The following is a 21503-nucleotide window of genomic DNA, read 5'->3' as shown; positions in this document are numbered from 1 at the left end:
GCTGGTGGTCTAAAAATAAAGTTAAAGATAAAGTTCCAAGGGCTCCAGATAAAGTTCCAAGGGCGCCTACCGGCCATTCTGTGGAGGGCCCATCCTGAGCCTTTACCTGGAGCAGCTGCAGCATCCAATGGTCAGGCTCCGGACTGCATCCAGCAGCTGGTCCATGAGGTGCAACTGCTTCTGGGCGCAGGCCCGGCCCTGGGAAGGGAAGACCATGTGTGCTCACTAACGGGACATGCCGGGGGCCCCGGCCCACCCCTTGCCCTGCTGGGGCCAGCATAAAGGAGCGCTTGGGCCAGCAGCATTTGGGACTGGCTTGGGGAATGCTGTCATTGAGTGCTGCCAGCCTCGGGTGGCAATGGTGCCTGGGACCCTGCTATGGCAAGTGCCCATCACACATCCCCCAGCGCAGTTCCTTGAGCAGGGACGCCGACTGTAGCAGGGCCTACAGCCCACAGGGTTGTAGCCACCTGATGACAGTCTGTTCCTCAGGAACGCCTCCAGGAAGAGGCTTATTCTCCTTGGCAAATTGCCCTCCCCAGGCAGGAACGGACTACGATGACCCTGCTCCTCACAGGAAGAACAGGTGGCCAGACGTTACAGCTGACATAGTCCCCCCACCCCAAAGGCAGCTGGGATCCCCAGCAGGGACCTGCCTGGCCAGGAGCTCAAGGCTTGAAGAAGCAGAGGAGGCTTACAGCCAATCCTCAGGACCTAAACCATTACAACCTGAGAGGCCTGGCCTGCTCCAGAGAGCCCTGTGTGAGCAGTGGTATCCGAAAGAAAGCTGGGCCTGCCTCTCCATCGTAGACCCTCGTTGCCCCTGCCCTGACACGCCGCTATTCTGAGGAAAGCACGAGAATGATTGGCTCAGCCAGCATCACTATAAAGCCCTCCCAGAAGCAACTGCACTTCAAGCGGGCATGGAAGGCACAGGCTGTGGTGGCATTTCAGGCTGGGCAGCCCTGGGTGGGGAGGAGATCTGGGAACAGGAGCATGCTCTGCTATAATGTTTGCAGCCCAGATCCCCGTCCATGGGCGCCAGGCCTCATGGCTACGGCCGCCTGGCACTCCTCCACAAACCTGGCTCTCGGCTGTGTAGCCACATCAACAAGACCGGTGACTCTGGAAGCTCCTCAGCCTAAAACTGGCTACTTGGAGCTGATCACTACCTCCTGTTGACGCATTCTCCCAATCTGCCCAAGGGACACTGAGCCCAAGAGACACACTTGAGGGCAGCCTCGGAGTAGAGATGGGGGGCGGGGGGGGGGGGGGGGCGGGAGGAGACACGATGTAGACAGGAGACAGCCTAGACAGAAACATGGGAGCAACTATCACTCAGGACCCCACAAAGCCTTGACCAGTGGCCAGGGCTGGGACACCCTGCCTGCTGCCCCCTCCTCAGCACAGCCCTGACTCTGACGGCCCCCCAGTGCCCATGAAGGGATAGGTATCCCTGCTCAGGGCTCGGCCAGCCTGGGGTAGGGCTGGGACTGTGGTGCTGAGCATACCAGTGATCCTTTTCATTCAGCTGCGCTGGTATTTGTATTGAGACGCACATGCCAGGAATTGACCCTTTTTAAGTGCACAGTTCAGTGGTTATTAGGACAGTCAGAGAGCCGTGCAGCCATTGCCACTTGGTAAGTCCAGGACATTACCATCACCCCCAAAAGCACTCCTGTCCCCATGAACAGTCACTCCCCACACCCCTCCCCCACCCTAGCCCCTGGTACCCACTGATCTCCTTTCTGCACCTATGGATTTGCCTCTTCTGGACATTTCCTATAAATGGAACCTCACATATGGGGTCTTTTGTGATTGGTTCCCTTCACTCAGCATCATGTTTTCAAGGTTCATTCAGGCTGTAGCACGGATCAGCAGTTTGTTATTATTGCTCTTTATCCATTCACCAGTTAAGGGGAATTGGGGCTTTTTTCTACTTTTTGGCTCTTAAGCAATACTTCCTGCTCATGTACAAGTTTCTGTGGGGCTCTACAGCTAGGAGTGGGAAGTCTAGGGCTTACCCTTCTGAGGAGCACCCAGACCACCTGCCACGGTGGCTACACCGCTTGGCATTCCCAGCAGCAACGCGTGGCAGCCCCAGCGTCCGCTCACCCTCGGGGGTATGACGTGGGATCTCATCGAGGTTGTAGTTTGCATTTCCCTGATGACGGGTGATGGTGAGCATGTTTTCATGTGCTCACTGGCCATTTGTTTATCTTCTTCGGAGAAATGTATTCAGATCCTTTGCCCATTTTTGAGTTGGGTTACTTGTTTTTTTCTTAATGAGTTGTAAGAGTTCTTTATACATTCTGGATCCCAGACCCTTGTCAGATCTATGACTGACAAAGATTCTCTTTCAGTCTGTGGATTCTCTCCACTTTCTTGATGTCCTTTGAAGCACCAAGTGGCTCATTTTAGTGAAGTCTAAATGATCTATTTTTTTTCCTTTTTACTTGTACTTTTGGTATCAAAATGACTTTTTAAAAATATTATGAACTCATGGATTTGAATTCACAGAAAGGCCTCAGTCTACTGCAGTCACTGTCCTTACAATGCAGGCATCATGCCCATAACATCCCTTCTTTGGCCAGTGAGGGCTTCTACTGCTAGCTGGCGCTCCAGTCCTTTAGGTGTAACTGTAAGTCTTGGATATCTGCCCTGTTCTCTCATGTGACAAGGCGTTCCTGCCTTAACTGGTACATTTCCTGCCCCAGGCCTGTGTTACAACTGGAGTATCACTGTTCTTGGCCTTTTAAGAGGACAAAGCAAGGAAATACATATATACCCACATACTGTTTTTAAGTTAAAATACATTAAAAGCTGACACTGATATTCCCAATTCAAATTCCAGACTACAGGGTTTGACTAAACTTAATTATCTTATACCTTTACCTCCTTCCTCCCATGCCCCAACTCTCAGCTTTCAATATGCCGACATAAATTACTTTTTGGTTTTTATTTTGTATTCCACAAAAAGGAATGAAGTACTGACCCATGTTCCAACATGAATGACCCTTGAAAATACTGTGCTAAGTAAAGAAGCCATTACAAAAGGCCACATACCATATGACTCCATTTATATGAACTAGAGATGGCAGAGTAATGGGTAATGGGGAGTGACGGCTTAATGGGCACGGGACCCCCTTTTAGGATGATGAAAATGTTCTGGAACTAGATAGATGTACTTAGTGCCACTGACTGCACACTTAAAAATAGTTCAGATGGTAAATTTTATGTTTTATGTATTTTACCACAACAAAAAAATGTTTTTAAAAAAGAACCCTTCAGCACCTACTGGGAAATTTTTTTAATGGTTAAAACGGTAAATATTGGGGCATCTGTGTGGCTCAGTCAGTCAGGCTTCAGCTCAGGTCATGGTCCTGGGATCCTGGAATTGAGCCCCATGTCAGGCTCCCTGCTCAGTGGGGAGCCTGCTTCTCCCTCTCTCTTAGCAGCCTTTGTGCTTTCTCTCTCTCTCTCAAATAAATAAAATCTTTTTAAAAAAGGTAAATATTATGCTATGTGCATTTTACCACAATGAAAAAAATCTTTAAAGATAAAAAGGAAGGAAGGAAAGGGTTAGAGTTCCAGGTAAGATTGAGGGACCAGCTTCCCCTCCCACTGAGTACCCACATCTGAGAGTGGGACAGAATGCATGTGTCAGGTGTCTATAGTCTTGGAAGGGCAAATATCAGCAGGTGCATCAGGGAGGCATGCCAGAATCCAAGGTTATCATTGAGACTGGTGGTGATTTACCATGTTCTCTCCTCTGGTCTCCCTGGACCTGCACTCAGCCCAGCTCAAACCCAGAAGGGAGCCAAATGGTACAGACAGAGAGCTCCAGAAAAGGAAACCCCTAACACTCAGAGAGTGTGGAGGAAATCCCTGGCCTTTTCTCTCTCCCTCTGCTCTGTGACCCCAGACCCCAGGCAATATCATGGCAGGGGTGGCAGAAGCAACAAAGCTGGCTGATAGCAGAAAACTGCTCTGGGCTCAGGGAACCTCCCTCTCCATTCAGGGGAGCTATGTGGGGAGGCGGAACAAACCCTGTTCCTGCTTCTTCCACTCTGTCCTCCCACCAGTGTGGTATAGTCACAGAAGTAGGCGGTTTATGGCTGCAGGGCAGCAAAGGATGGCCCTCTTCCCAGGAGCCAGACAGTATCAAAGAGATGACAGGAAGGGAACATCTAGGGGAAGCAACCCTATAAATCTGTTTACGAATGCCTGGGCTCATCCCCACTCATGCAGGGGTAGATCTGATCTTGATGAACATACCAAAGAATGATTACAGGGGAGAGGCCAACACCCAGGCCCCAGGCTGACCATCGGGTGGCACACATGCAGGACGGGCCCGAATAGCAGCACAAAGGCTGCAGAAACCAAGCTGACACTGGCTGGAACCACAGGCCAGAGAAGGAGACAGAACATGCAGCTTAAAACTAACCAGGTCAAGTGCCTGCAAAAACACAAATACCAACATTCTCCATAAAATTTAATAAGGCCCAGAGACAAAGTAATAGTCAAGAATGTCCAGGACGCAATCCAAAATTATTTGGCACATGAAGAAAACCATGAAAATCTCAAATTGCATGACAAAAGACGATCAACAGACACCAATCACAAGATGGTACAGATGTTGGAATTACTTGACAAATTTAAAGCAGTCATTATAAAACTGCTAAATAAGTAATCATGAACACTCTTGAAACAAAAGTTAAAATAGAAAACAGCAAAGAAACAAACAAACAAAAAAACCAGGAAATATCTTTTTAGAGCTGGAAAATGGAATAACTGAAAAAAAAAACTCAGTTATGGCCCAAACAACAGAATGGAGGGGACAGAAGCAAGAGTCAGTGAACTTGAAAACAGATTAACAGAAACTATCCACCGTGAGCAACAGCAAGGAAAAAAACATTGAAAAAAATTAAGAGCCTCATGGACCTGTGGTACAATAATAAAAGGTCTAACACGTGTGTCATAGGAGTCCCAAAAGGAGGGGAGAAAAATGTGTGGCCTGAAAAAATATTTGAAGGGATAATGTCTGAAAACTTCCCAAATTTAAGAAAAGGGTACAAACTTACAGATTTGAGAAGCTGAGCGACTCCAAACAGGACAAACCCAAAGAAATATTCCCACAAACACATAATCAAATTGCTGAAAACTAATGACAAAGAAAAAAGTTCTAAAGCGGCAGGAGAAAACCAATGCATGACCCATAGGAGGAAAATTATTCAAATGACTGCAGATTTCTCATTGGAACCTATGGAGAAAGAAGAACTGCCAACCCAGAATTCTGTATCCAGTAAAACTATCCACCAAGAATGAAGGGGAACTGGACATACTCAAATAAGTGAACTCTAAGAGAATTTGGACAGAGCAGACCACTAGATCTAAAAGAATTGCTAAAGGCCGTCCTTCAGAAAGAAGTGAAATGATACCAGAAAGAAACTTGGAACATCACAAATAAAGGAAGAATAAAGGACAAAACCACATAATCACTTCAGTAAATACAGAGAAAGCATTTACAAAATTCAACATCTTTTCATGATAAAAACACTTAACAAATGGAAATAAAAGGGAGCACCCTCAACGTGATAAAGGGCATCTATAAAAAATTCACAGTTAACATCACACTCAGTGGTGAAGATCAAACGCTTTCCTCCTAAAATCAGGAACAAGGCAAGGATGCCCACTCTTGCCACTCTATTCAACACTGTACTGGAGGTGTTACCCAGAGCAAATAGGCAAGAAAAAGAATTTAAAAACATGCAGATTGAAAAGGCAGACATAAAACTATCCCTATTTGCAGATGACACAACCTTATATATAGAAAATCCTAAGAAATCCACTAAAAGTAATATGCAAAAGTAACTGTATTTCCACACACTCACAATGAGTAATACAAAAATGAAATTAAGAAAACAATTCCAGGGGGAGCGGTAAGATGACAGAGGAGTAGGGCGACCCTAACCCTGCCTCCTCACTGAAACACAGCTAGATAAAGATTGGATCATTCTAAACACCCATGACATCGATCAGAAGTCTTGGAGAACATCTTGCACATCTATAAACCAGAAAAACAACCCATAGAAGCTTCTTGTAACAAGCAGACCAAAGCACACCTAGGATCTACCTTCCTATATGTATTTTATTTTATCTTATATTATTTTTTAACTTTTTTTTTCATTTTTATTTTTTATTTTTTCTTATTCTTATTTCTTTTTGTATTTTGTTTTGGTTTTTTTCCATCCAAACTGACAAGACAGAGGAATTCATCCCAAAAGAAGAGGAAGAAATGATGGCCAGAGATTTAATCAATACAGATAAAAGTAAAATGTCTGAACTAGAATTTATTTATTTATTTTTTTTGGAACTAGAATTTAAAACAATTACAAGGATACTAGCTGGGCTGGAAAAAAGTATAGAAGACACCAGAGAATCCCCTACTGCAGAGATAAAAGAACCAAAATCTAGTCAGGCCAAAATTAAAAATGCTATAACCAAGATGTAGTCCCAAGCAGAGGCCATAAAAACGAGGCTGAATGAAGTAGTAGAGCGAATCAGTGATCTAGAAGATAAAATGATAGAAAATAATGAAGCTGAAAAGAAGAGGGAAAGAAAATTATTAGATCATGAAGGTAGACTGAAGGAACTCAGTGATCCCATAAAGTGAAATAATATCCGTATTATAGGAGTTCCAGAAGATGAAGAGTGGGAGAAAGAGGCAGAAGGTTTATTTGAACAAATTATAGCTGAGAACTTCCCTAATCTGGGGAAGGAAACAGGTATTCCAGTCCAGGAGGCACGGAGAACCCCCCTCAAAATCAACAAAAATAGATCAACACCTTGACATATTATAGTGATGCTTACAAACTACAAAGATAAGGAGAAAATCTTGAAAGCAGCAAGGGACAGGAGGTCCTTAACCTACAAGGGTAGACACATAAGGCTGGCAGCAGACCTGTCCACAGAGACCTGGCAGGCCATAAAGGACTGGCATGACATATTCAACATGCTAAATGGGAAAGATATGCAGCCAAGAACACTTTATCCAGCAAAGCTGTCATTCAGAACAGAAGGCGAGATAAAGAGTTTCTAGGACAAACAAAAAATAAAGGAATTAGTGAACACTAAACCAGCCCTGCAAGAAATATTAAAGGGGATCCTATGAGCGGAGAGCGGGACCCAAAATAACAAAGACCAGAAAGGACCAGAGATAGTGTCCAAGAATGGCAACTTTATAGGTAATACAATGGCACTAAATTCATATCTTTCAATAATTGCTCTGAATGTAAATGGACTAAATACTCCAATCAAAAGACATAAGGCATCAGAAAGGATAAAAAAAAAAAAGACCCATTGATATGCTGCTTACAAGAGACTCATTTTATTTTATTTATTTTTTTTAAAGATTTTATTTATTTGAGAGAGAGAGAGAGAGCACATGAGAGGGGGGAGGGTCAGAAGGAGAAGCAGACTCCCCTCTGAGCAGCAGGGAGCCCGATGCGGGACTCGATCCCGGTACTCCAGGATCATGACCTGAGCCGAAGGCAGTCGCTTAACCAACTGAGCCACCCAGGCGCCCACAAGAGACTCATTTGAGACCCAAAGACAGCTCCAAATTGAAAGCGAGGGAGTGGAGAACCATTTACCATGCTAATGGACACCAAAAGACAGCTGGAGTAGCCATCCTTATACCAGGCAAACTAGATTTTGAACCAGAGACTATAATAAGAGATGAAGGACACTACATCACAATAAAGGGGTCTATCCAACAGGAATATCTAACAATTGTAAACACTGAAGCCCCTAACATGGGAGCAGCCAAATATATAAACCAATTAATAACAAAATAAAAGAAACTCATTGATAATAATACAATAATAGTAGGAGACTTTAACACCCCATTCACAACAATAGATCATCTAAACAGATCAACGAGAAAACAAGGGCTTTGAATGACACATTGGACCAGCTGGACTTAACAGATATATTCAGAGCATTTTATTCTAAAGCAGCAAAATACACATTCTTTTTGAGTGCACATGGAACATTCTCCAGAACAGATCACATACTGGGTCACAAATCAGGTCTCAGCTGGTACAAAAAGACTGAGATCATACCATGCATATTTTAAGACCACCACAATGCTATGAAACTTGAGTCAACCACAAGAAGAAATTTGGAAGGACCACAAATACATGGAGGTTAAGAACACCCTACGAAAGAATGAACGGGACAACCAGGAAATTAAACGAAGAATTTTAAAAATATATGAAAGAAATGAAAATGAAAACACGATAGTTCAGAACTTTTGGGATGCAGCAAAGTGGTCCATAAGAGTGAAGCATCTAGCAATACAGGCCTTCCTCAAGAAGCAAGAAAAGTCTCTAACTACACAACCTAACCTTACACCTGAAGGAGCTAGAAAAAGAACAGTAAATAAAGCCTAAATCCAGTGGAAGAAGAGAAATAATAGAGTAGAAATCAATGACATAGAAATAAAAAAAAAAAAACCCAGCAGAACAGATCAACAAAACTAGGAGCTGGTTCTTTGAAAGAATTAATAAGATTGATAAACACCTGGCCAGACTTACCAAAAAGAAAAGAGAAAGGACCCAAATAAATAAAATCATGAATGAAAGAGGAGAGATCACAACCAACACCAAGGAAATACAAACAATTATAAGGACATATTATGAGCAATTATATGCCAACAAATTAGGCAATCTGGAAGAAATGGATAAATTCCTAGAAACATATAAACTATCAAAACTAAAACAGGAAGAAATAGAAAATCTGAACAGACCTAAAACCAGCAAAGAAACTGCATCAGTAATCAAAAATCTCCCAACAAACAAGAATCCAGGGCTGGATGGCTTTCGAGGGAAATTCTACCAAACATTTAAAGAATTAATACCTATTCTTCTGAAACTGTTCCAAAAAACAGAAATGGAAGGGAAACTTCAAAACTCATTCTATGAGGCCAGTATTACCTTGATCCCAAAACCAAAGGCCCCACTAAAAAGGAGAATTACGGACCAATATCCCTGATGAACATGGCTGCAAAAATTCTCCCCAAGATACTAGCTAATAGGATTCAACAGTACATCAAAAGGATTATTCACCACAACCAAGTGGGATTTACTCCTGGGCTGCAGGGTGGTTCTACATCTGCACATCAATCAATGTGATATACCACATTAATAAAAGAAAGGATAAGAACCATATGATCCTCTCAGTAGATGCAGAAAAAGCATCTGACAAAATACAGCATCCTTTATTGATAAAAACCCTCCACCATGTAAGGATAAAGGGTACATACCTCAACATCATAAAAGCCATATATGAAAGACCCACAGGGAATATCATTCTCAACAGGGAAAAACAGAGCTTTTCCCCTAAGGTCAGGAACATCCAGGGATGTCCACTCTCACCACTATTGTTCATCATAGTACTGGAAGTCCTAACCTCAGCAATCAGACAACAAAAAGAAATAAAAGGCATCCAAATCAGCAAAGAAAAAATCAAACTTTCACTCTCTGCAGACGACATGATACGCTATGTAGAAAACCCAAGAGACTCCACCAAAAATTTGCTAGCACTGATACAGGAATTCAGCAAAGTCACAGGATATAAAATCAATGCACAGAAGTCTGTTGCATTTCTATACACTAACAATGAAGCAGCAGAAAGAGAAGGAACCAATCCATCTTCAGTTGCACCAAAACCCATAAGATACCTAGGAGTAAACCTAACCAAGGAGGTTAAAAGATCTTGTACTCTGAAAACTATAGAACACTGATGAAAGAAACTGAGGAAGACATAAAGAAAAACATTCCATGCTCATGGATTGGAAGAACAAATATTATTAAAATGTCTACAACTGCGCACAGCAATCTACACATCCAATGCAATCCCTATCAAAATAACAGCAGCATTTTTCACAGAGCTGGAACAAACAATCCTAAAATTTGTATGGAACCAGAAAAGACCCTGAATAGCCAAAGGAATGTTGAAAAACGAAAATCAAAACTGGAGGCATCACAATTCTGGACTTCCAGCTCGATTACAAAGTTGTATTCATCAAGACAGTATGGTACTGGCACAAGAACAGACACATAGCTCAGTGGAACAGAATAGAGAACCCAGAAATGGACTCTCAACTCTATGGTCAACCCATCTTCAACAAAGCAGGAAAGAATATCCAATGGAAAAGACAGTCTCTTCCACAAGTGGTGTTGGGAAAAGTGGACAGCCACATACAGAAGAATGAAATTGGACCATTTCCTTACACCATACACAAAAACAGACTCAAAATGGATGAAAGACCTAAATGTGAGACAGGAATCCATCAAAATCTTAAAGGAGAACACAGGCAGCAACCTCTATGACCTCGGCCACAACAACTTCTTGCTAGACACGTCTCCAGAGGCAAGGGAAACAAAGGCAAAAATGAACTACTGGAACTTTGTCAAGATAAAAAGCTTTTGTAGAGCAAAGGAAACAGTGGACAAAAACCAAAGGACAACTGACATACTGGGAGAAGATATTTGCAAATGTCTTATCAGATAAAGGGCTAGTATCCAAAATCTATAAAGAACTTATCAAACTCAACACCCTAAACAAAAATAATCCAGTCAAGAAATAGGCAGAAAACGTGAACAGACATTTCTCCAAAGACATACAAATGGCCAACAGACACATGAGAAAATGCTCCACATCACTGGGCATCAGGGAAATACAAATCACAACCACAATGAGATACCACCTCACATCAGTCAGCATGGCTAAAATGAACAAGGCAGGGAACAAGAAATGCTGATGAGGACGTGGAGAAAGGGGAACCCTCTCACACTGCTGGTGGGAATGCAAGCTGCGGCAGCCACTCTGGAAGACAGCACGGAGGTTCCTCAAACAGTTAAAAATAGAACTAGCCTACAACCCACAATTGTAGTACTAGGTATTTATCCAAAGGATACAAACAGTGATGTGAAGGGGCACATGCACCCCAATGTTTATAGCAGCAATGTCCACAATAGCCAAACTACGGAAAGAGCCCAGATGTCCAACCACAGATGAATGGATAAAGAAGATATGGAGTGGGGGCGCCCGAGTGGCTCAGTTGTTACGTGTCTGCCTTCGGCTCGGGTCATGATCCCAGGGTCCTGGGATCGAGCCCCACATCGGGCTCCCTGCTCCGCGGGAAGCCTGCTTCTCCCTCTCCCACTCCCCTCTGCTTGTGTTCCCTCTCTCGCTGTGTCTCTCTCTGTCAAATAAGTAAAATCTTAAAAAAAAAAAGATGTGGAGTGTGTGCGCGTGCGTGCACACATGCACGCGCGCGCACACACAAACACAGGAACATTACTCAACCATCAAAAAGAATGAAATCTTGCCATTTGCAAAGACATGGATGGAACTGGAGGGTATTATGCCAAGTGAAATAAGTCAGTGAGAGAAAGACAAATTCCATACGATTTCATCATATGTGGAATTTAAGAAACAAAACAGATGAACATAGGAGAAGGGAAGGGAAAATAAAATAAGATGAAAACAGGGAGACAAGCCATGACTCTTGACTCTAGGAAACAAACTGAGGGTTGCTGGAGGGGAGGTGGGGGGGGGAGGGATAACTGGGTGATGGGCATTAAGGAGGACAGTCGATGTAATGAGCACCAGGTGTTATATGCAACTGATGAATCACCATATTCCACCCCTGAAACTAATAATACACTGTGTGTTAACTAAATTGAATCCAAACAAAAATTTAAAAAGGAAAACAATTACAATAGCATCATAAAGAATAAAATACTCGGGAACAAATTTAGATGTGTACACTGAAAGCTACAAAACAGCTTTGAAAGAAACTAAGAAAACCTAAATAAATGGAAAGACACCCCATGTTCATGGCTAGGAAAACTTAACATAGTTGATGGCAATACTCCCCAAAATGATCCACAGATTCAACACAATCTCCATCAAAATTTCAGTTGGTTTTTTTGCAGAAAGTGACAAGCTGATTCCAAAATTCATATGGAAATTCAAGGGATCCCCGATAGCCAAAACAATCATTGAAAAGAGCAAAATTGAAGGGTTCACACATTATAGCTGACTGTAAAACTACAGTAATCAAGACAGTGTGGCATTAGGACAGATATACAGATCAATGGAACAGAATGGAGAATCCAGAAATAGACCCTCACATTTACAGTTAATGGATTTTCAACAAGGATGCCAAGACAATTCGATGAGGGAAGAACAGTCTTTTCAACAAATGGTGCAGGAAAAACTAAACAGCCACTGCAAAAGAATGAAGTGGGACACATACCATACACCATGCATAAAACCAACTCAAAATGGATCAAAGACCTAACTGTAAGAACTAAAACTATAAAACTCTTAGAAGAAAACACAAGTGTCAATCTTCATGACTTTGGATTTGGCAATGGATTCTTGGACATAAGGCCAAAGTGCAAGCAACAAAAGAAAAGGTAAATAAATTGGACTTGATCAAAACTAGAAACTTTTGTGTTCCAAAGTATTCATCTGGTATGGGAATGGGAGAAAATATTTGTAAATCAAATCTCTGAGGGACGCCTGGGTGGCTCAGTCAGTGAAGCGTCTGCCTTCGGCTCGGGTCATGATCCCAGGGTCCTGGGATCGAGCCCCGCTTCAGGCTCCCTGCTCAGCGGGGAGTCTGCTTCTCCCTCTGCCTCTGCCTGCTGCTCTCCCTGCTCGTGCTTTCTTGCTCCGTCAAATAAATAAATAAAATATTTTTTTAAAAAAAATCAAATATCTGGGCGCCTGGGTGGCTCAGATGGTTAAGCGTCTGCCTTCGGCTCAGGTCGTGATCCCAGGGTCCTGGGATCGAGTCCCGTGTCGGGCTCCCTGCTCCTTGGGAGCCTGCTTCTCCCTCTGCCTCTCTCTCTCTCTCTCTCTCTCTCTCTCTCTCTCTCTCTCTCTGTCTTTCATGAATAAATAAATAAAATCTTAAAAAAAAAAATCAAATATCTGACACGGCTTGTATCCAGAAAAATTCTTACAACTCGACAATAAACAACAAATAACCCAATTAAAAAGTGGGCAAAAGAACCAAATATAGACATTTCTCTATAGAAGATCTACAAATGGCCAATAAGCACATGAAAAGATAACCAACATCATTAGTCACCAGGGAAATGCAAATCAAAACCACAACGAGACAGCCCTTCCCACCCACCAGGACGGCTGCAATCAAAAAGATAAACAGATGTTGGTGAGGATGTGGAGAAACTGGAAACTGCTGGTGGGAATGTAAGATGGTACAGTCACTTTGGAAAAGTTTGGCACAAAGTCCCTCAAAAACATGTCTTCGGTTAAAAACGTACACAGTTGACATTCATAGCATTATTTATAATAGCCAAAACGTGAAAATAATTATTTCAAAAGCTTGACAAGATTTCAAGGGCAGGGGTAGGGTTTCTTTGAGTGATGTGGGCATGGATTAGGGGCACCTCCGTAAAGAAAGCTGCAGGAGGGCAGCTAGTCGGGGAAAGTGCATGGGCCTGGGACCGGGGCCTGGGTTTGAGGCGTGACCCTGTCACCCAGTGACCTAGAGCAAGTTGTTTTGACACCTCCCCTGTGAAACGGGACTAGGACAAGTACCTACTGCCACAGGTGAGTGTGACAACTACTGGCATATAAAGTACTTACCCCAGTGCCAGTGGGTATGAAGTCTTCAACTGAGGACAGGATGTGCTCTGTCCTTTCGGGCACCATAACCAGAGCTCTGCCTGCAGCCTCCTCAGTTGTGCTCCCCATCTTGGATGGCTAGAGTCTATGCAAGGGAATCCTACAGACTTCTGCCCCAGGAGGCTTAGGAGCAGTGGCTGGGAGCTGGCTCCCTAGACTGAGGAGCAAAGGCCTGGGGAAAGAAACCCCTCCCACCCCTAACCCGGCCTCACTGAGGCCCCCAGCCTGTGGGGCCAGACAGGACCCTCTCTTACCTTCAGGAGCTCCTGGTCATCCAGCCCACACAGCATCAGCTCATGGCCTAGTTTCACCATCTCTGTCCGAACACAAGGATCCTGTTACTGCAGACGCCCACCCAAACAGGAGGGGACGCCATGCAGCCAGGGGTGCCCAAACGTGCAGAGTGCCGAGCGCTGCTCTAGGGAGAGTGCTTCTGCTGTGGCATTGGCGGGCCAGTGCCCAAGAGGCCACGCTGGGCCACAAGGCCTGGGTGGACAAGGAGGCAGAGGGACAACATGCCCAGGACTGCCTCTTGCTGTGTGACTTACACCTCTGTGGGTATCAGTTTCCTGCACTGAAATAAGGGGTCACGTCTGATGTTCTTCCATGTAAGGAACTCTGGCTTCTAGCAGAAGCCAGCCAGCCACCTGAGGAGCAGACACAGAGCTCAGGGAACCTTCTAAAGTTGCTGTGTGCCACCGTTTCAGAGAACTGGCCAGGCCAAAGCAAAAGGAACCATGGCTCACATGTGTCAATTTCCTACAGGTCTTCATCAACATCTCCCTTCACCTTGCTGGCAACTCTAGGAGGTGGGCCGCAGCTCCATTTTACAGATTGGGAAACTGAGTCACTGCATGGTACAGGGACTGCCCGGCCACATCTGAGTAACCATCTGATATATCGAGAAAGGCCAGGACTTGGAGCTAGAAAGCCTGGGGCCAATGTCAGCTCTGCGTCCCTGACCTAGCCCTGTGGCAATGTCTACTCCTTCATAGGCAAGGCCCATCTCCTACCCCCACATGCTCAGTAGTGGAACAGGCCGAACTCTGGCATCTGCTTTGGAAGGTTTGGTGCAAGAAGCAAGTAGAACATCTATGCCAAAGCATTAGTAACCCTGGAAACACTGTAGGAATACCAGTTAGACCCCCAAGCATGCCCACTGCCCACAACCCTGAACCCCAAATCCTCGTGTGTTCTGCGGCTCCTCTCCTGCTTAGCCCACACCCAAGTCTTAGTAAGTCTGGCCAATCCTCCCTTCACGGTAAACCCAGGATCTGGCCAACACTCCACTTTCACTGCCCCCCCTCCCATCTCTTGCCTGCATCACTGCAAGAGCCTTCCAGTGGTCTCCCTGCCTCTGCTCAGGCCTCTGTTCTCAACTCAGTGGCCTTAGGGACCCTGTTAAACCCAAAGTCAGGCCACAGCTTTCCTCAGAATAAAAGCTGTCCTTCCATGGCCTGATCTGGCCGGCCCCGATGCCTCTCTGCCTTCACCACTCTCCCCTTGCTCTCCACTCTGCACCAGCCACCTGGGCCTCCTTGGTACTCCTCACAGCTGCAAGGCACATGCAAGCCTACCTCAGGCCCTTTGCACTTGCTGTTCCTTTGCCCTGAACACTACTCTTCCTGATATCCGCCTGGCTCGCTTCCTCCCTTCCTGCAAGGCTGTGTTTAAAAGAGAGGCTTTCCCCAGTGATCTTAATCAACAGTACCACCCTTCTCCCAACCCACCCATGTACCACTTTGCCCTCACTTGGCTTGGTTTATGGCACTTGTCACCATCCAACACAGAATTTCGCTGCCTTCATTTATCACCTGTCTCTCTCAGCCGCCACATGAGTGCCACGTGAGCAGCACAATTCACCACTGCACAGCCAGCACCCAGAACGATGCCAGGTGAGTAGGAGACACTCCACAAATAACGCTCAAATGAATTCAGGAACTCTCCTAATCCTCTCTGGAGGATTATACCCTTTGACAAGCACTCATGTCTGCGACCTGCTCTGACACTCAGCGCACTCCCATGAGGTGGGCAAGGCTCCGGTTATCACCCCCGCTTTACAGAAGAAGAAACTAAGGCTGGGAATGGCAAGGTCAAGGCTTTGGCTGGGCTAAGGGCAGGGCTGGCATCTGTGCGTGGGTGTGTGTTAAAGAATTCAGATGTAGTCTGATGGTTCACCTGGCCTTTACATGGTCCGATCAGTAGGAAAAGTGCCAGACATAACACACTGGGGAGAGGGGGAGCACTTCTGTGCAGCCCAGGCCGGCCCGCAGGCCAGTCCTGCAGGCTCCAAAACACAGCACCCTGTTCTTCCAGCCCATTTCAGCCTCGGGGGCAAGTGTCCCTGGACAATTAATTTGGCAGTGAGAGCTGGGGCCTGCACTGGAGCTCCAGGGTCCAGGTCACCCACCCTGGAACAGCTGAGCCAAATGCAAGCCCACAGAAAATTTGACTTTTAGAGACACCATAGTGAGGACTGTAATTTACTCCCGTTTGCCTAATGTTCATTACCAGATTAAGGACAGTTTCTGCCAACAAAGGATCGAAAAGAAGCCGTTACAAGACAAGCCCCTACGGGGAGCTGCCCAGAGCAAACACAGCAGGAGGCAGGAAGATGGGGACAGAACCAACCAGAAGCATCGGCAAGAACCAGTCTCTGCCTCCAGTGCTTTGGTGGATGGGCTGGACAGAGTGACACGTTCCTGATCTCATTCACATGCCCCTATAAGAGGAACCATCCCCTTTGCCCATGCATAGTGTGTGTGTAGTAGGGCGCGCCCTGATTCTAGAAGGCTCTGGCAAGATCTCCAGGGTGTGCACCAGCCAGAAGTAAACACAATCCAATGGGAAATTCAGTGCAACTTGCCAAGGAGGCCATGCACCAGCTCAGAATTGTCCAGAATCCACCACCCAACTCCAAACTCCCGTACCACAGACCCACCTTGGATCTTCACCTCAACTGGGGCCCCCTGCAGCGAGCTGAACTTGTCCTGCCAGGAGGGACAGACCCTGTAGGGAAAGAGCGAAACTGGTCAGTCCTGAGCAGGCAGCAGAGGCCCCCTCATGACCCCTCCTTACACGTGCTCTGAAAAAGTGAATTACTTGTGCAAGTGCTAAATACCACTGAAAGGTTCACTTCAGATAGGTAATTTTATGTGATGTGAATGTCAACTCCATAAATTATTAGGGAAGAAAACCACAAAATATTTCTGAAAGTATACCTCAGAAATGTGAATCTGAATACTGAAATTTAAATTCTCACGACAGGGCGCCTGGGTGGCTCAGTCAGTTAAGTGTCTGCCTTCGGCCCAGGTCATGATCCCTGGGTCCTGGGATCCAGTCCCATGTTGGCAGCCTCCCTGCTCAGCAGGGAGCCTGCTTCTCCCTCTCCCTCTGCCCCTCCCCCTGCTCGTGTTCTCTCTCTCACGCGCACTCTCTCTCACATAAATAAATAAAATATTTAAATTCTCACTATAAGAAGACAAAATGACTACCCAAGAGGAAAGTCCTGAATTCCTCAGAGCTCTAAGCTCTTTCTCAGAAGGAACCACGGGGCTGGCTTTTCTCTCAACCATGGTGCAGGTCTGTTTGAAGGATGTCCACCAAGGCCCTTCCTGCTCTAGCATGCTCGCAGGCCCTGCCCGGGTGTCCTCTCACACCTCTCTGCACACATGTGCACCTGCTCGTCTCGGCCTGGAGTACTTTCTGCCCGCCTGGCCCAAGCACACTGGCTCTGACTCATCCCGAGAAGCCCATGGCTGACATCGCCTCCCCAGGGAAGCTGGGGAAGGGCCAGGTGTGCCCAGACACTTTGGCATCCCTCCGTCACAGGAGAACCTGGGCACTGCCCTCCCGCTGGGCTCTCACCTCCCGGGCTGCAGGCTTGCTGAGGCCAGGAGATAACTTTCCATCCTATACTTTTGGGGTCTAATGCCATGGAGGCCAGCACAAAAAAGGCAACCAGTGTGTATTAACCAATAAACGACCACGGCCTCTTGCCATGGAATAATCTGCCATTAGTAAATGTCCATGCTTAGCCCTTTCAAAAGAAGGACATTTTCTCTTTTTAGAAAAGCTTAAATCATTGTGAGATTACCCTACTCCAGGTCACAGCTTTAAACCATTTAGGGGCTCCTAGTGTGATAGGCTCCGGGATCACAGCTCCAGCCTCCTGGATTGAGAGACAGCAATCCCAGCTGCCCCCCACCCAGGTCCAGCGGAGCCCCAGGCTCGGCGGTATCAGGATAAATGGGACAGTGGCCACTCATAAGCATCTTGCCTTAAGACAGCGAGCTGATGGGCAAAACCGTTCCCAGACACAGACCATATCCAAAGGCAATAAGGGCTACAATACCCTGAGAGCCCCCCCAGGAGGTCTCCACCATGAGCAGGGGTCAGCCTGAGCACCACACCCCAGACATGGGCTCCAGGCCTAGCACAGCACCGAGGCCGTGGGAGCATCACTCGGGGGGCTGAGCCTGCCGCCTGCTTGCCAGGGAGTCTCAGCAGCTGGCTGCCAGGGCAGGCCCTCCCTACAGAAAGGTAAGAGGCTCTTTCCACAGGACAGTGAGGGCCAGGACTCTACTCTGCCATCATGGTGTGGAGGCCCGCCAGCCCTAGGGACCTGCTGACTTAGCATGCTAGAAAAGGGCACGGCAGCTGTTCCAAGGAGAGGGCTCACTTCTCCTACCCCAGGACCATGCCTCTAAATGAATGCCCTGCCTCCCAGGCCACACCTGCCCTGCCCATACTGGGGCCCTGGGAGCCGGCAGGGCCACCCTGAACCTGAGGTCCCAGGCCCCATACTGCAGGACTACAGTGGAGAGGGGGCCTCAGCTGCATCGCCTGTCTTCATGACTCATGAAGGCAACCAGCTCTTCTGCCAAAGGGGGAGGGGGCAGAAGGGGCAGAAGGAGCCCCTACCATGTGAAATGCCAGGAGGCTGGGCCCCGGGCCTGGTTGCTGGGCAACGCTCCCACTTACAAGGCACCAAGGAGCGGAGAGCACTCAGCAATCCATCGGGCTGGACACAGCAAACCACTTCAACACACTAAAGAACAAATCCACAAAAGCCTAAGTGACCTCACTCAGAAAGGGCTTTCATTAAAGTTGATCTTCCTGAGGCAGCAGGGCAGAAACTAAAGGCACTCAAGGCCTTGAGAGCAAGTATAGTTCTTCAGGAGTCAAGGAAACCCAGGTGCCTTGAATTCAGCAACCCAGGGGGCCCTGCAGCTCTGCTCTGCCCCCACACCGAGGACCAGCCTGGCACATGGGTCACCCAGAGCCAGCATGCTGAGCCCCAAGGTCAACGCCAGGTACAGCTTCCAGGTTCCACCCAGAGCAGGGTGGACAAGGTGACCCTAAGTGAGGGCTGAAGTGGTGAAGCCATGTGCAAAGAAAGCCAGTATGAAATGTGGGAGAAGCTGAACTCTATCCAATCCTCTTTTCGGGACCTTGAAAGGCCTATGGCCCTTTGCCAGCTCGGGATCGTAAGAAGCAACTGTACGTTCCCTGTCTATTCTTTCAAAGAATTCAGCTGCTTGTATTTATAAAAGTACTTAAAGCATTTGAGGAATGTACCCACAGACTCCCACCCAGCAGGGTGCCCCAGGCCCCAGCATCAGCCTAAGCCAGGCAAATCTGGGGTCCCTCCCATGAGAGCCTCGCCAAGACATGGCTGTGGCACCCCTCCTCCCGGGGGAACACTCGAGAGCCCTGCACTAGCCCAGGCCATCCCCACTACTGCCTCTCCTCCCAGACTCCTGGACCATGCACTGGTCCTTCCAGGGCTGGCAGTGGCCATCATGTGAGCCATCTGTCGTTCCAAGGCAGGCTCCTGCCATCTTTTCCTGGGGCTGCTGCAACAGTCTCCACATCGGTCTCCCTGCCTCCACCGTCTCCCCTCCAAATCCATCCACCACAGAACCCGAGTCACCTTGCCAAAATGCCAATTTTAGTATGTTGCTTCCCTGGTCCCATGCGTGCCCTGCCTAGAGCATCCAGTGGAAAGGCCCTCACGTGGCTTGCAGGGCTCTGCAGGAGCTGCCCCAAGCCGCTGTTGGGCTCACTGCAGCCCAGCTCTCCCTCCCACGCCTCGATTCCTCACTCCGGTTGAAATGAGCACCCACCATTACCTGTCCCCTCCCAGATCAAGTGCCACCTCCTCCGTGTCGACATGCATACCACTCAGACTGCAGAGGTGTGCCCAGCACTGGGATTCACATCTAGGCCTTTTGTAGCCACTAGAGCCCCCACTCCTTGAGGACACCCGTCCATGCCTGAGGCGCCTGGAATGACACATGGGTGTGCACGTGTCCATGCACGGGCTTATCATCCAACAGCCTGGAGCACATTTCAAGTATGTCCAACACTGTGCAGCAGCCTGGGGCTGACACACAAGTCCTGCCTGGCACATGCCCTTCAGCAGCTCCCAGTGCTTTGGAGAGCCAGACAGGACAGCAGGCCAAGACAGACCCAATGGGCTGAGGGCTCTGGGAGGGGGTGTGCTCAAAAGGTTGTGGGTATCTGAGGGGAAAGAGGGATATGTTTTGCCCTGGGAGCCGGAGACTTTTAAAAAAGAGTTGGGACGTGTGAGCTGGGTCTTTGAAGGTTATGCGGAGACCTGAGGGTGCTTCCGGGAGGGAGAGCAAAAGGGTACGAGAGTGCTCTGAGCAGAGGCCTGGGGAGGGCCTGGGGAGGGCCTGGAGGACAGGCTGCTGGAAATACAGAGGCTCAAACATGAAAATGCCTCCCCTCCCTCCCAGCCATTCGTAGGACACCCAGCCCAGGGCCAGGCCTGCTGGTGTCCCATGGCCTGGCAGGTACACCAGCTGGGTGCAGGCTGCATCCTCGCTGCTCCACCACCAGGCTCCTGTCCAGGCATCTTCCTGAGCTGCAAGGGCAGAGAGGCAAGGCTGAAGAGGAACAGGCCCAGACCTGGCCTCCTGAGAGACTCCTGTACCAACCGACCATGGCCACTCCAGAGAGGGCCCTGGGGGTCCTGCCCAACAACACAGGAGCCTGTGCTCCATGAGAGGCTTGGTCAAGCCTTCCCCACTGTAGCCTTGAGACAGATGCTCAGCTCATGGGCTGCTGCTCACAAGGAACAGACATTCCTTGGGACTTTCTGGATCTTTCCCTTTGCCATCTGGGTAGGCTTGGCTTCCCTTGCACAGAGCCAGGCACACCTACCAGGGCACTCCTTGACCTGAAGGACTGGGAAACAGGGTCTTGGCCCTGCTTGTCACTCCTCAATGGCAAGATGCAAGACAGTTCACAAGTCCAGGCTGAGAATGAAAGGATCGAGGCCCCTGCCAGCTCTGAAACTAGTAAAGCAAGGAGAACACTCAGAAGCCCAGCTCAGCACTTTAGCAAGGCGGCAAACAGACCCGCTAAAGCACTGGCATGGGGGGTGGGGGCAGCACTCTCAGGGCAAAGTTGAGCATGGTTTCCATGGCTGGCACCTCTTACCCAAACCGCTGTTCTCACGGTGACCTGGAGTAGGGTATGGAGCCATCTGGGAGTACCACTACTTATAAAAATATCAAACACCTATCTTTCCCAGGCGGGCTGAGTGGCGCCTGGTGTACCCCAGGGATGGGGAGGAAGAAACAAAGATGTTACCGAACACACATCCACTCCAGGATTTCCAAGCGGTACTTCGAGGGACTACACAGCAGTTCCTGAATGGTCTTAGGTTCTGTGATATAAAGACCCTCGAGGACCGGGCAGTTGAGAGCCTAAGCAAGGAAAGGAAAACCAGGAAGCTT

General features: G+C 47.6%; 1 protein-coding gene across 16 annotated transcripts in view; it reads right to left on the bottom strand.

Moving 5' to 3' along the window:
- Nucleotides 1-21503, bottom strand: part of HAUS7 (HAUS augmin like complex subunit 7) — a 32396-nt gene that overhangs the window by 9862 nt on the left and 1031 nt on the right. For 6 of the 16 annotated variants that reach the window (XR_003522682.1, XM_027608859.1, XM_027608860.1 and 3 more), the window contains exons 2-7: nt 21358-21473; nt 20926-21059; nt 19869-20626; nt 16676-16743; nt 13989-14050; nt 107-198 (exon numbers count right to left, since the gene is read on the bottom strand). Coding sequence is in view for 15 of the 16 variants with exons in the window: in XM_027608859.1 (XP_027464660.1) it covers nt 107-198; nt 13989-14050; nt 16676-16743; nt 19869-20149 (503 nt within the window). In the remaining variant the exon portion in view is untranslated. The other 10 variants (XM_027608861.1, XM_035725688.1, XM_027608862.1 and 7 more) reach the window with 7 other exon arrangements.

The sequence above is a fragment of the Zalophus californianus genome, chromosome X (genome assembly GCF_009762305.2).
Source record: "Zalophus californianus isolate mZalCal1 chromosome X, mZalCal1.pri.v2, whole genome shotgun sequence".
Classification (NCBI taxonomy): domain Eukaryota; kingdom Metazoa; phylum Chordata; class Mammalia; order Carnivora; family Otariidae; genus Zalophus; species Zalophus californianus.
This window is presented reverse-complemented; position numbering and strand designations above follow the sequence as displayed.